Source organism: Drosophila sechellia, chromosome 3R (genome assembly GCF_004382195.2).
Source record: "Drosophila sechellia strain sech25 chromosome 3R, ASM438219v1, whole genome shotgun sequence".
NCBI classification, from domain to species: domain Eukaryota; kingdom Metazoa; phylum Arthropoda; class Insecta; order Diptera; family Drosophilidae; genus Drosophila; species Drosophila sechellia.
Window position 1 is genome coordinate 13,340,115 of NC_045952.1, and position 14,623 is coordinate 13,354,737.

The following is a 14,623-nucleotide window of genomic DNA, read 5'->3' on the forward strand; positions in this document are numbered from 1 at the left end:
CGAGCATAAGTTGTTGCTGTTTGCGCCTACTTTGGAACTGCAGTTGGCTCTCAATTTACCCCAAGAGCATCGGCGAATTGCTCAGCCGGGGTAAAATAGCTTATGCACTGCGCGAAACCAGCAAAGGGGTGCATTTGTTCTTATTTATATACATATGTATATTTTATGTAATTAAGCATGCTTTCCTAAATCAGGCCATTAATTTTGCACTTGGAATTTAATTTATTTCTAAAGCTATGTCCCATTTAATAAGTAATAATAAATTCAAATATGATAAAAAAATGAAGTTAGATTACTTCATTTACTTATACTTCTTTTATTATTAAATTAAGAATATGTTTTTTTTTACGAAAATACTCCAGCATTTCTTTCACTACATCTTGTAATATATTTCATTTGTGTTCCTATCCGATTTCCTTCAGTGTAACGGAAAGCACCCGATCAGAATATCCAATACAGTTACAATTTATACCCACACAATCAAGCCCGGCGCCTGCGCTCTCTCTCCGCTTTCTCTCCGCCTCTCTTTTGCGATCCTTTCCTTGGTGCTTTCACCTGTTCGCTGTGAATGTATGGGTAATGCTCACTCATTTCGAATCCAATGCTTTTCTTTCAGCCTATTTTTGAAATTTCCCCGTATTTTGAAAAGCTCTTTTCAGCCAGTATTTTCGCCCATTGCAAAATATTTCCAATACTTAGGCAATCGCGTCTCTTTTCCCAATGAGAGTGTGTTGGTTTGGGGATCTTTTTGTTTTGCTTTTTGATGTTCTCAACTTCTATTTTTAATTTTCAGTTATTGATATGCCAAAAAATCTTGTTTCACGTAGTTATACGTACGTATTTCCCCCATAGGTCTACAGATTATTATTTTCTGCTCTACATATTAAAGCTGTTTCTATAGATTTTTCAACGTCATGTCTGCGAACGGAAAACATTTTGCTGGCAATCATAAATGTCACATATGAAAGTATACGTTTTTTTGTAACTGTCTCGCAAGAAAATTCATCCATGATTCATGCCTTTTTAAATTGCAAACCTGAAAACGCCTGAAATTCAGTTTCCCCAAGATCGTTGAGTTTCCGATCTCTGGTGATATGCATATTTTCCCTTCTAGATTGCTTGTTTACCCGTTGATCACGCCGTTTAATCGTATCGCCAAGTAAAATTTTGGAGATCTTATATGTTCGAATGCAACTAAAGTCTTTAAATATAACCCTATAAATATAAACCAATTTGATAGCCCCAATATACATATATGTATTTAGTTATTCCATTTTTTGTTGTTCTCTTATCTTGGAGAACATTTGGCAGTCCGAGGTTGATGAAAATTTTAAAATTAACTCAAGCAACACCCACAAAATGACGTAATTGTATTCATAAAAAACAAAAAGTTTTCGAAGCATGAAAACTAGATCAATATATTTATAAAGACAAAAAAAAACAAAGAAGACATAGACATGGAAAAGACCCTTGAGAAAACGTCGAAAAACATTGTAAAATAGCAAAACAGTCTGAGCAACTTGCTAAATACGAAAACAAAATCATGGCCATCGAATGCGACCCGTTGACATGTGTTAGTTATGGAAAACCAAAGTTTTCATAATTCTAAAATATACGCGAATTAAATAAGTTCATGAGTGTGTAGCACTCAGCTTGGCTTAGACAAGTGCACAATCTTGTTAGAAAAATCGCGACCATATTTGGCGAAAATAGTATGAAAAAGTTTAATCCGGGATGAGGGGCATAGACGACTGGGTTTGGTTTACACGGGCAGAAATTGGCTTTATATAACAAATTCATTATAGTTATTTGTGACGGATTGTTGGAAAAGTTTGACTTCTTGGGTTTATAGCTCATTGAAGCCTAAGGTTCAATACTAAATGAAAACCTTGATCTTTTAATGGTAATGATATTATTTCATATACCAATTGAAAGACTGCGCGTAGGGTGCATTGCAAACTGAAATATAATCTATTGGGGGAGGGGTGTGGGACTATCCCAGTCTCTGATGACTCAATTGGCGCCGGCTCCTTGTGAATGAAGCCGCAGCCGATCGCGAACTGGTTGGAGCTGTGGGCAGCAAAAGGAAATCTTCGGTGCGAGCTACTTGCCTTGCCAAAGCCTGCAATTGGCCAAGGTGATCCGGATCGAATGTCGTGTGCATGTGAACAGCGTTTTGGCGCTCTTCAACATTGTCAGTGTCAATTATTTGAAAACCAAAGAGACGGCGGGGACCTTGAACTTATCGTCAAGCCCAATGCAAATGGTGGCCATTAGGCGTGCGCCGGAAAACAATGTTTTGCAATTATTCAGAACTTGCTCGCACTTGGCAGGGAATCTTTCGATTTGGATTCAAGGACAACTATTTTCAAAGACGACACCAGCTGCACAAAGCGATTGACATAGGCGCCTAATGTGTGTTGCTAAAATAAAGTGCTGTGTACCAAATTGAACATAACTTTTCGCGACTACAAAATGTTATGTTTTAAATATTCTTTTGAATAGCTTAGAGGCATATGTTAGCAGACAACTGCAATTATTTCTAAAACTAACGCCAAATCATTTTAACAAAAATATAACTACATCCTATTTGATAAGAAATCGGTGTTCAAATTTGGCGCCTAATTTCCTATATTATCATGTAACTGGTCACACTACGTTCTCAACTTGCAGTGTAACCGCATGTGCCAAAATGTCATAACACAAAATAACAACAATGTCGCTCGTGGATAAATTAAACTATTACAGCACACGAAAATCGTTCAAATATGGCATACCCTTCCTCATCATGATGGTGGCTGGCTCCTTCGGACTGCAGCAGTTCTCCAACCTCAGGTTAGCATTTAAGAATCTCTGGGAAATCCTTTGCTAACCCATGAGTCCCTTCCCTTTACAGGTATCAGTACGCCAAGAAGCAGCCGGTAACGCCGGAGGAGATGAAAAAGTACGGCGTAAGCATGAAGAACCGCAAGGATGTGACGTTGGAGTCGGAGTACGACAAAGTCAAGTCCGTGGACATAGAGAACTGGGAGAACAAACGCGGTCCACGTCCCTGGGAGGAGGAGGATCAGCCGTCAACAGCAAAGCACTAGACTTATTGCCTTCAAAACTGTTAACAAAACAACAATTGAAAACAGACTGTTCGTTGTACATAGTCATAAATAAATCAGCATTGTTAATATCTAGTAAGACAATACCCTGTAAATAATCGATAAGTGCATCGGTACTGTCCCATACGATAGCCCTATGCCTGACGCACGGTCACTCTAAGATTTGTTAATTATCTATTATTGAAAATAAAATGGGAGAAGTAAAACCCGCTAAAGTGGAAAACTATAGCACGGGGACCGATGCAAACACTCTGTTCGTGGATGGTAGGACAATTACTTTAGCCCAACTATAAATCAAAATATACACATTGGCGCCATTTGCAGGGGAACGGGTTCTGTGCTTCCACGGACCGCTCATTTACGAGGCAAAGGTTCTGAAAACAAAACCCGATGCGACGCCGGTTGAGTACTACATCCACTACGCGGGCTGGAGCAAAAAGTGAGCAAACCTACTAGTATGCACACCGATCTGCATGAAAGCAATCTCATTTTCAGCTGGGACGAGTGGGTGCCCGAGAACCGAGTCCTCAAGTACAACGATGACAACGTCAAGCGCCGTCAGGAACTGGCTCGTCAGTGCGGCGAGCGCTCCAAGAAGGACAATAAGAAGGGTGAGTTCAGCAACAAACGCAATTCCTGGAGTTGTACATTACATTGTTTACTAAATAGGCAGCGCCAAGGCTAAGAAAATGGAACAGATGCGCAACGAATCTCGTGCCTCGACGCCGTCTAAGGATAGCAACACCTCGCAATCGACCGCTAGCAGCACACCAACAACCAGCGCCGGACCGGGAACCAAATCGGAAGTCGGGAGCACTGGCACCACGAATACTAACAGCACCACCAACCCTACAACCAGCCGGGCCCACCGAAAGTCCACACAATCGACGCCATCCACAGCAAGACCTGGCACGCCGAGTGATAAAAAGGAAGACCCCGCCGCATCTGAGACCACTGAGGATGAGGGACCGGTGGCGCCGAAAAAGAAAAGAATGAGCGAACAACGACCTTCTCTTACAGGAAGCGATGTAGCAGAAAAGGCTTTGCCGACCACCACCACTCCAGCCACACCCACCACGGAGCCCGCACCGTGTGTGGAAAGCGAGGAGGCCTACGCAGCTAAGGTGGAGGTCAAGATCAAGATACCCGACGAGTTAAAGCACTATCTGACCGACGACTGGTATGCGGTGGTACGGGAGCACAAACTGCTGGAGCTGCCCGCCAAGGTTACCGTGCAGCAGATCTCGGAGCAGTATTTGGCGCACAAGAAGTCCGTGAAATCGACCAGTGCCAGCAAGGAGGTTGCCATAAACGATGTACTCGACGGAATTGTCGAGTACTTCAATGTAATGCTGGGCTCCCAGTTGCTGTACAAATTCGAACGCACCCAGTACGCGGATGTGATGCAGAAGCATCCGGACACACCGTTGTCGGAGCTTTACGGATCCTTTCACCTGCTGCGTCTGTTCGTGCGCCTTGGCTCCATGCTCAGTTACTCTGCGTTGGATCAGTCGTCCATGCAGAACCTACTCACGCATGTCCAGGATTTCCTTAAATTTCTCGTGAAGAACAGCTCAATATTTTTCAGCATGAGTAACTTTATCAACGTGGATCCCGAGTACGTGCGAAATGCACAGTAAGCAATCATCTCTCCTTGACTTGAAGTAAATATTTCATCAAAATAGTTTGCAATAATTCGGTGGTTGCTCCCAACAACTGGTTTGTAAATTAAAACACAAGTAAAATGTTTTGTCATAAGCTAATAAATGTCAGCACCTTGTAAAGATTAGTTCTTCGCTTTTGCGTCTTTATCATCGTCCTCGCTCTCCGCCTCGCTACTACTACTACTGCTGCTGGTGGGATAGAAGTCGCGAAGATCCCTAGGCTTATCCCGCTCCTGCTGTTCCTTCTCCAGGTACTCATTCTGCACCTTAACAATCTCATCGCTGCTCTTGCAGGCTGCATAGGCATTGAGAAGCTTGTCGTTTAGCTCCAGAAAGGCATGACCCCATGAGAACTTGCCCAGAAACCAGCGAGCCTCTTCCGTGAATCCACAGATGTATAGAGTGGCGGCTATGGCCTCCACGCAGCTGAGCTTGCAGGGCTTTCCGTAGTTGATGGGATTGGCGGCCACCAAGAAGGGCAGCAGTCGGGGATGTGGGCTGCGCATTCTTCCAAAGGGCGTCTCGTCCAGCTTAGCCCACGAGCAATCGATCACGGCCACGCCCGAAGAGGCCACCACATCCCGATCCAGCGGACTTACACACAACTGGCCAACGGGCGAGAGGACGAGGCCAGGAAACTTCTGACCCAGTCGAAGATTTGAAATGAGTCCCAAGCGTGCCAGTTTCCTGCCCGAACACTTCTTTGGATCGCAGTGGTTGAGGTCCCACATGGCCACCGCGAATTCCGGCGGCTGGCCGAGATCATTTTGGGCTCCATCTCCCGAGGATTCCGAGTCGGAGCTGTCATTTTCGCTGCTGCTGCTGCTGGCCAGTTCGTTGGCCTGCTGAGCAAAGCTGCGGGCACAATTGTGATTCGATTTGACATTGCGGTAGGGTCCTCCTCCTCCCTTCTTTGCTTTGCCGCGGTTCCGTCCACTCATTATGCTTTGGTTTAAAACTTTATCAAAGCAAAAAAGAATCAAAGTGTTTTTAACGTCTCGTGGTGGCCAAACTGACGACCGGTTTTTTTTTATTTTGATTGCAAAGAAGGGTGGCGCAAGAAATGTGACACGTAACGACGTCACGGTTCAAAATTTCAATAGTTTAAGTAAATGTATTTTGGTTTCAACTACAAAACAATATTTATTAAAGTATTTTAAGTATATATGTTGTGCTTAGTAAGATTTAGCTTGAACTGCAATAACCTTAAAGTCATATTTAAATACTTTTAGAATTAACGTTTAACATCATCTGCGTTTACGTCACCTTAAAAATGTTAAGCATGGGTCTGAGGTTATCGCATGGCTATCGATAACTGCCGAGCGCAACCCTGTCACGCCAACGATGAATGGAAAAGAATATGGCGACCTGACTCTGGAAAAAAATTATAATTTGTCCGGCAAAAGTAGTGTGCAATACAAATAAATGTATGTATTAAAAGTGCAATTGTACGACGAGCGTCTCAAAAATGTACATTTAATCAAAGGACACGCACTAAACAAGCCGCTGGGGTAAAAGTGATTTGTGCGTGCCTCAAAAAAACCATTGTTGTGTGAAGTGGACAGGCGCGCCAAAAGGGCTCAAAAAATGCCACCCACCGAAAGATGCCAAAGTTGGACTTACGAGAAAGCATTGCAGAATTGCGGACAATCCACAATTACTAATAAATAATACAAGAAGCCTGGCGACGCGCACAACGCACACACACGCGCGCGAAACTGTCACACGTACACAGGCGTATATCGATATTTGCGAGTTGCATTTCGCGCCGTGGCGGCAGAGCAAAATAAACCGAATAACCGAAAATAAACGGGCGTCCATTTGAACCTAACAGCAGAATATACCATACTTACTAATTGTTATTGTGTTGCTTCTTTCTTGTTTTACCCATTCACCTGCGTCCCATCCAAATACGCCCTTTCCGACTCCTTACCCCTGCCGGAGTACAGTTGCGCCCTGAAGCCAGAGCAAGCGAAACCACGGGGAGGCTAACGATAAGGATACGGAAACGGAGAGCACGGCCACTAGCCAAGCACACAGCAAGATGGGTGAAGTCAAGTCCGTGAAGGTGGACAACTGGGGAGTCTTCTTCCTGCAGAAGCTACAGAACTTCTTTAACAAAACTGATTACTGCGATCTGACGCTGCAGTTTCGGGACAATTCACAGCTAAAGGTTCACCGTCTGGTGCTCAGCGCCTGCACCGACTACTTCAATGTACTGGAGCAGACCTGCGAGATCGTCGACGATGCCCTCATCATGCCCAACGAGTTCCAGGCGGACGTGGTGGTACCCATTGTCAACTTCATGTACACAGGCACCCTAGAGTTCGAGCTTAAAATGTACGGCAAGCTGTTGCGCACCGCCAAGGAAATGAACATGACGGTGCTGTTGAAGCTGCTAGAGGCGCACCGTCGCACCATGGAGAACGTTAATCGCCAGCAAAGGGTGAGTGGTGGCAATTCATCATTTGCGGAAATATTTTGTAACCTCTTATTTTCTTTAGCCGCCTAGTCCGAAGGGAATACGTCGGCGCACAGTTGGACAGCCCAGTTCGGGTCTTCCACAACAGCGTGTCTTGGGTCCTTCGCCGCAATCGCGAAACGTAGCCACACCCATCGCGCAACGAGCCAACACACAGCGCGGGTCCACTGGCAACACAATGAGCCGAACATCAGGTGGCTCAAATCGTTCACCGTATGGAGAGAGTAGCAATGTGAAGCAGGAGCCAACGTCACCATTCGAGCAGCTGCGAAAGGGTTATAACAACAACAAGAGACCAGCACAGACAAGCCTGCTATCGCCGCCATCCAAGAAGCCCAGTTTGGAAGAGGTTAAAGAATTCGCTGAGCAACAACGGATGCGCAAGCAAATCGCCGCTGAGTACGGAGATAACGATCCTGAGTACGATGGAGGAATGCTTTATGATGATGTCCATGCCGGGGACGATGATGACGATGATATGCCACCGCAGCCATCTACATCTAAGCAGCAATCCCCGCAGGGTACACAGACCCAGCTAGAACATGGATCCACCACCATTATCTTGAAACAGGACTCGCCCAGTCAGACCCCCACAATAATTGTCAAGGACTCCTCCAACGCCAAGCTGAATCACACTAAGATAATTGCCGAAGTCTTGCGCCAGTATCCGCACATTGTGAAGGGCCACAAAAACATAAAGCTGAAGATTATGCCCAATACCCCACCAGCGCCGACCGAAAAATCTGCTCCAGCGACAGTAAAACCCCCGGCAAACCAGTCATCCGCTACTACGTCGCCACACAAGAAACTGCACGTGTCTTTCAAAGCCGACAAGAGTGCGCCGCTAATCACAGCACAGCAGAAGGCGGCTAGCTCTCAGCAAAAGTCTGGAAACTCGCAGACAACCGGTAACCAGGCAACCGGAGCGAATCCACCAGCAACAGCCGCAGCCCAGAAGAGACGCATTGATAGTAAGACAATGCACGCCTTGATCGCTCAGGGAGCAGAGAATACTACTGGTGAGTACAACATTTGTAGTTAATAGGTTGCCAGAAACAACTAGTAATGAATATCTATATTTCAGGGCCCTGGCTGTGCCTGAGGTGCGGCGTAAACGGACGACCCATCAGCATTCCGTCGTACCGAGGCTTCCGACGCCATCTGATCAACACGCACAAGGAGACAATTGATCCGGCGCTATGTGAGCATTGCGGCTGGAGGTCTGTCAACAACCGGGAACTGCATTTCCATATGTATATGGAGCACCAGATCAAGTCGATGCTGTACACGTTTGCCGAGTGCGCGCTATGCAACCAGTCGTACCGGACCAAGGGTGAGTTGGAGGCGCACATAAACGAGGTGCACACGGACGACAACAAGCAACAGTGCATCTACTGCAACAAGGTATTCGAGCAAGAGCTGCAGCTGTACAGACACATGAAGAGCTACCACAAGGAGCAGGCTTTGGAGGATGGCATTATCGATGAAACGGACGAAGAGTTCCTCGGCTCGCAAGACGAGGAGGAAGAGGCCGAAGGAGACGAAGAACAGGAACCAGAGCAAACTGGCAAAGTGCGAATCCTTTCGGACATAAGTCTACCAGCCACCAGTGCCATCACAGTGCAGCAAGCTCACAAGGAGCAACTGCAAGAGGAAGATGTTGAACAGGTGCAGCAGGAAGTCAAATTCGTGGGCGCCGATGGCAATGAGGTGGAGCTTACTGATGAGCAGCGTAAAGAGATTCTCTCACAGCTTAACCAGCAGCAAGCAGGCGCCGCTGCCGGTGGTGTGGTGATGGTGCTCAGTGAGCCAGAAGCGGAGCACGTCAAGCAGGAGACCGATGAAAAATCCCTGGCCGGCACCGAAGAGGAGTATGATGACAGTCAAATCTATAGCGAACTGGCTGCTGCCGACTCTGTGGAGAGCGCCAAAAAGAACATTGCTGATGAAAGCAAAGAGTCCATTGACAATCTGGAATGGGCCGAAAACCTTATAGCCGAGTCTGAAGAACAGAGCAACAAGGAGGTGAGTTTATCGAACCCTTTTATGCAAGAACATCTACAACATGAGTCTTACAACTTACAGCCAAAATTGGATAAGCCGCGGGATGACATCAGTGAAAAGCTAAAGGAGCTTACCGGCGACTGGACGGAGGATGAGAACGATGACGATGTCGACGATAAGCCCGCTACCGCAGAGCTTGCATCCGAACTAGCCACCAAGGACCCTGAGCCAACAGAACACGAGGAAGAAGATGATATTGACTTGGCTCTCCAGTCTCTGCACAAGGGACCCGAAGAGGCAACTGTAGAAAAGGCAAGTGAGGAGTCTGTCACTAGCGCGGACGATGCAGTTGACGCTGTCGCTAATATAAACAGTCAGCCCGAGAAAATGGATGTAGACTCGGAAGCGGGGGACGAGAAGGCTTCAAAGTCCGAGGTCAAGATCAAGAAAGAGGTCGAGCTTGAAAACTATCAAGAGGAATTTATCAAAGAGGATTCACCAATTCCGCATTCCGATCCCGTGGCGGAATTAAGTGAGGCGGTAGCTGCCTCCGAGGGCGAGGATGATGTGCATCTAGAGGCCGATAACATACACAAAGAGCTGCTAGATGAGTTAATTGCCGAGGCCGAGAAACCTGATGAGGAGAAGGACATTGTTCAATCCGAAGAGAATGCGACGACAGAGGCGTTAGATAGGTCAGTAACGGACGAGGATGACCTGGTGCCACCTACGCAGCTATCCACCGAACAAATGGATATTGATGAAACAGCAGCGGCAAAACCAGCCGAAAATAATGAAGATACTAGAACGGCAGACGAGAAGGAAGCCGTCGAGGACAAACCAAACCAGACACAAGATGTAGCCACTGCAGAAAAGGCGACAATAGAAAGTGCAAAAGCAGGTGATGAAGTGGCGTCAGGTGAAGCAGCCAGCGTGGACAAGGTCAAGAGTCTCATTAGCGAATGGGGTGACGACGATGAGGACGAGGATGAGAATGGGGTTAGTGCGGCGGCGAAGGAGGAGCTATAATTACTAGATTTATTTATGTTCTAAGTTTGGCGATTCAACGCAGGTCAGCAGATAAACGCACCTGAGCTCGGCGCGAATTTTCGGTTTCTATTGTAAATTAAATTGTTAATGAAGATTAAGGTGAATGATAAGATACGCATATGCACTGGTTTAAGTGTATAAGATCCAATCTACTCATCTCACGTAATTGTAAATCCCCTCCCATCCTAAACATGTTGCGCTGCTAGCATGGAAATCGCAAATCTAAGAGGAGTTCCCTTAAATGACCTTAAATGAGAGATCAGAGACCAAACAACCCAACATTTAGCTATTTATGAGTGCCCGTTTCTTCACACATACACCACCAATAGAGCAACCAAGCAACATTTCACGATTAGGTAAACACTATATATATATATACATATGCCTATTTACATACATATAGAGATGTAGTTACATAGATGTGGTTTTAATTCGTTTAAAACAGTGACATGATGTCCCCAGAAAGTAATAAAATGATTGCGTTTAATAATTGGCTAAGTTAATCAAAAGGAAAAAAGGATGCCCTTTTTTTTTGATTACCAACTTAATTGTAAGGTTGATTACATATAATAAAAGCATAAAAAAATAACACAAACTTTGGAGAAAGAGAAAATATAAATGTAGACGAGAAGACTGAACTTTTTACTTATCCTAGGCCAGATCGGCAATGTAGCTAAAACAAGATTCGTTGGAAATGCACAAGTAACAAGTCTTACACACAAGAGATTAACAGCTGCCAATCCATAATATTATCCTTAGTGTTCTAGGTTTAAAAAGCGGCACATTTTCTCACAGCGCTGAAACGATTTCTCAACGAAAAGATTCCTAATCCTCATCTGAAAAGGCGCGAAGAAAATAGGTCAGCATTGTCGGAAGGGAAAAGAAGATCACATCATACTACGCACCAGATAGATAAAAGTTTATGATGCACATGGTCGCAAAGCCGGCGAGCACAGTTGCGAACTGTGCAAATCCCGCCCAGCGTCGCGTTGAGTTCGAGTGCCATCGCGCCTTCTCGCGCGGTATCACCTCGCAGACGGTGACGTAGAAGAGTGTGCCTCCGGCCAGAGCTTGGACGATAGGCAGAGTTTTGCTCGACCAAGCGGCGGGCACGTCCACGATAAGCATGCCCAGGCCAATGCCAATGACGGCGCCCAGGGCAAATACCGAAATGCCGACGAACTGGGCGCGAAAACTCGTCTGCGGATTCGAGCGGAACTCGAGCCCCAGACAAAAGCCCATCACGAACTTGTGGCAGGCGACGGCCCCTAGAAGAAACAGAACCTACGACGAAACAAAGCAGATTCCTGTTATCTAATTGGACTAAACCCTCGCATCTCTTTGCTATCTCAATATTTGCCTAAGATTGCGCACTATAGCCGATCTAGTCTAACTATGTCAAGGCAGACGACACAGACCTTTGTGGAAGAGTTCTGAACGCCGATGGCGAGTCCTTCGATGGCCGAATGCAGTGACAGGGCGACAAAGAGACCCAGAGTGCCGGTCATGGATTGGGCGCAGGGTTCCGTGTGGCTGGTGTGACAGATGCGGGCGTTGGCGTCCTCTACACTGGCATCATCACAGCCAGATGCGCTGACCGGGTGATCGTGGTCATGATCGCTGAGTAATCAAAGCACAAAGCAATTAGTTTTGGCTGCGGGGAGGGAAATGCAATAAACCTACTGGCTATGCTGGTGCGAATACCCGTGTGACGTATTGGGTTCCGCTGATAAAAGGGGCGCTCGTTCGTCAACTGCGCCATAACCATAGCCATTGGTGGGACGTCTTGCAGGCTCGGTTGCTGGAGTCTCTGCATCGTGGGCATGAGTGTGCTGAATGGCCTCGCCAAAGAAGTAGTGTATGAACTCGTCGATAAAGTAGATGATGAAGAACCCGCCGCACATGGCCACCTCAGCGAATTTCGAGTCCATTTGCTCGCGCACCTGTTGCATGCGTAGGTCAGCAGGTTATCAAATTGCAGCCACAAACACAAGATCGCAGTCCAAGCTCTCACCTCGGGCAGAATGTGCACCAGTGCGGTGGCCAGCAGAATGCCCGCTCCGAAGCACAGGAGCAAGGATGTGGTCAGCGGGAAGCGGCGACGATTCCGCTCCGAAATAAAGGCGGGCAGCAATCCGGACAAAAGACTCCCGAGTCCGAGGACCAGCATAGCCAGCACCTTTTCCAGGTCGCCGCGACTCGTGGCAGCCAGGGTGGGGCTCGGGGTGATCTCCATGTTTAGACCGTCGGTTGGCAAGCTGTATTGTATCAACTGCCAGACTGTGTCATCAAGAGTGGGCCAGTAAAACACACAAAAGTTCGTTGCATTTACTATTTTTAAACTAAACAGTTGCGAAGTGTGTGCGGCTCCTCTCGTACGAAATACCAAAACGCCTCACAAGGGGGGCCCGCATAAAAGTACGGCATGTCAGCAGTGCGCCTTTCAGGTCACACTCATCTAAACGGTTTTTTATTTTATTTAAACATTTAAATCCGGAATTATTCTTTTACTAATCACCACCGCCATTAAGTATGCCAATAAAAGAAGGTAGGCACCCACTTCAATTATAGTTTTGGACTTCGACAAATGCTCCTGTAGTTAAAATTCAAAATTTGACCGTTTCCGTCCTGGTTGTCCGTTGGAAAATGCATCGTCGTTGTATAATCTGTGGCCAGGAGCCGGGCGAGCAGTGCGTCTACCCGCGCAACATGTCGGAGGCTCGTAGGTGGCAGAACCTGGCCAACCTCAGCAGTTTTGACGTCGACCCCGAATCGCTCTGCCGGCACGGATGCGTTTGCGCCTCCCATTTGGATGGCCACAGATCTGGTTCGGAATCGGAGAGCTCGCCTCGTGCTGCTGGCCGGGCAAGAACTCCAGCTGGCTTGCAGGATTGGAGCAGCAGGTGGAGCTCTTCGACATCGGAATCTGGCCATGGCTATCCCATCAGCAAAAAGGCTAACGAGCAGATGCAGAACCAAAGCAAACAGAGTCTCGGCTCCGAGAGGCAGGAATTCAGCAGCGCAAACAGATGTACGAATGGTTACTGTCGTTTTCGAAACACCTGCAACAGCATGTTCCAGGGCAATACATACACCCAAAGTGGACAGAAGTATCCCAATCCACCACAGGCAACAAGGGCCACCAACTTAGAGGACAAAAAGAATCCACCTATGAAATTAAACCCAAGGGTAAATAAACCTACCTTTGGAACTGTAAACTGCACCTGTGATGGATGCACCTGTAGTTTCTGCCCAGTGCAAGGGATCAAGAAAGCGGTAGCCCCCCTAGAAGAAGATTCAGGCATCCAACAAAGTATGAATAAAGAGAAAAGAAAGGATAATTCCAAAGGCAGCCCGCATAAACCGAGTTCTTGCGAACGTCTCACTTGTCCAGCTTTCAGGACAACGGACATAAAGACTGTAGCAGATGATTTCCGCAGTAGCCCGAGCTACCCGGTATCGCCACGAGGTAACAACAGAGTTAAAAGTTCGATGAACCAGCAGAATACGAAGAAAAAGCCGGAGCTGAAGAGTGAATGCTGCCAGACGTGCATCACCCATCAATTGAAGGATCAGGAAGTGCAGTGCTCAACGGCTACGCTGCAGACTCAGAGCTCTTCGCCTGTTAGGCGAACCAAGATGACTGGCTCGTTCAGCCATCTAACTGGAAGCTCAGCGACAGGTTTCTCTGCCGGACAAACCAATAATTCGAGTAACTGTACTTGTAGCGGCGGCGGTGAGAGAAGAACTTCAAATGCTATCAACGTGCTGCTTATGAACGGCACCCGAAATAATGACTACGAAGATGGGTGCTGCTCTCCGGCGAAGCAACGTCCCATGGCGCCGCCTCCAGAGATTTGCGTTCAGGAGTCCGATCTGACCGAAAGTGACGAGCGTGCTGTATTCCCGGAAATAGACAAGCCCAATTACAGAGTTTGTCGATCCTCAAACGAGACCAATGTTCTGGTCCTGGAGGAGAGTTCTTTGAATGAATGCAGCCCCAACGCAGCACAGGATACGACTAAAGTAGATAGCCAGACGAAGAATCATTTCGATGCTAAACAAAACGCCAACAATAATAAAGAGCAACAGAATAGTTTTCTTATCAACTGGCTCGAGTCACCGGCCACGAGTAACTTCACCAAGGTTCTGGAACTGCAGAGATCTCGCATCAAGGAGCTGGAGAATCTGCTGGAGCAGCACAGCCTTCTGCAGCAGACAATCCAGCACAAGGTTGCGGAGCTGCAGTGCACAGATCTACCGGATCCTAAAAATATAACTAAATCATAAACAAAATCTAGTGCTCTCAAGGA

General features: G+C 46.8%; 6 protein-coding genes across 7 annotated transcripts; 4 read left to right on the forward strand and 2 right to left on the reverse strand.

The window, feature by feature from the left end:
* The first annotated feature begins 2,716 nt into the window (after positions 1 to 2,716).
* LOC6606288 (cytochrome c oxidase assembly protein COX16 homolog, mitochondrial) lies at positions 2,717 to 3,181 on the forward strand. The gene is made up of 2 exons (XM_002031057.2): positions 2,717 to 2,835; positions 2,897 to 3,181. Exons 1-2 carry the CDS (start codon positions 2,717 to 2,719, stop codon positions 3,090 to 3,092), a joined length of 315 nt encoding a protein of 104 aa, XP_002031093.1. The 3' UTR covers positions 3,093 to 3,181.
* A 100-nt stretch (positions 3,182 to 3,281) lies between these two features.
* On the forward strand, positions 3,282 to 4,899 carry LOC6606289 (nuA4 complex subunit EAF3 homolog). The gene is made up of 4 exons (XM_002031058.2): positions 3,282 to 3,374; positions 3,435 to 3,549; positions 3,606 to 3,721; positions 3,780 to 4,899. The coding sequence occupies exons 1-4, from the start codon at positions 3,302 to 3,304 to the stop codon at positions 4,748 to 4,750; spliced, it is 1,275 nt and encodes a 424-aa protein (XP_002031094.1). The 5' UTR covers positions 3,282 to 3,301; the 3' UTR covers positions 4,751 to 4,899.
* On the reverse strand, positions 4,856 to 5,807 carry LOC6606290 (ribosome biogenesis protein TSR3 homolog). The gene has a single exon (XM_002031059.2). The coding sequence runs from the start codon at positions 5,713 to 5,715 to the stop codon at positions 4,897 to 4,899; it is 819 nt and encodes a 272-aa protein (XP_002031095.1). The 5' UTR covers positions 5,716 to 5,807; the 3' UTR covers positions 4,856 to 4,896.
* A 295-nt stretch (positions 5,808 to 6,102) lies between these two features.
* LOC6606291 (centrosome-associated zinc finger protein CP190) lies at positions 6,103 to 10,899 on the forward strand. Of its 2 annotated transcripts, XM_032720376.1 has the most exons (5): positions 6,103 to 6,201; positions 6,724 to 7,220; positions 7,279 to 8,275; positions 8,341 to 9,281; positions 9,342 to 10,289. In XM_032720376.1, exons 2-5 carry the CDS (start codon positions 6,819 to 6,821, stop codon positions 10,287 to 10,289), a joined length of 3,288 nt encoding a protein of 1,095 aa, XP_032576267.1. In that variant the 5' UTR covers positions 6,103 to 6,201; positions 6,724 to 6,818. The 2 variants fall into 2 exon arrangements, with proteins under 2 accessions (XP_032576267.1, XP_032576268.1); XM_032720377.1 differs by lacking the exon at positions 6,103 to 6,201 and having other exon boundaries at positions 6,819 to 7,220; positions 9,342 to 10,899.
* LOC6621117 (zinc transporter ZIP1) lies at positions 10,777 to 12,699 on the reverse strand (the record flags this gene model as incomplete). Its single annotated transcript, XM_032722772.1, has 5 exons — positions 10,777 to 11,146; positions 11,216 to 11,594; positions 11,729 to 11,930; positions 11,994 to 12,253; positions 12,325 to 12,699. Coding segments are annotated over 5 exons (1,227 nt in total), but the record flags the coding sequence as incomplete, so codon positions are not given.
* Positions 12,680 to 14,613, forward strand: LOC6606293. The gene has a single exon (XM_002031062.2). It carries the CDS (start codon positions 12,957 to 12,959, stop codon positions 14,598 to 14,600), a length of 1,644 nt encoding a protein of 547 aa, XP_002031098.2. The 5' UTR covers positions 12,680 to 12,956; the 3' UTR covers positions 14,601 to 14,613.
* The last annotated feature ends 10 nt before the right edge of the window (positions 14,614 to 14,623 follow it).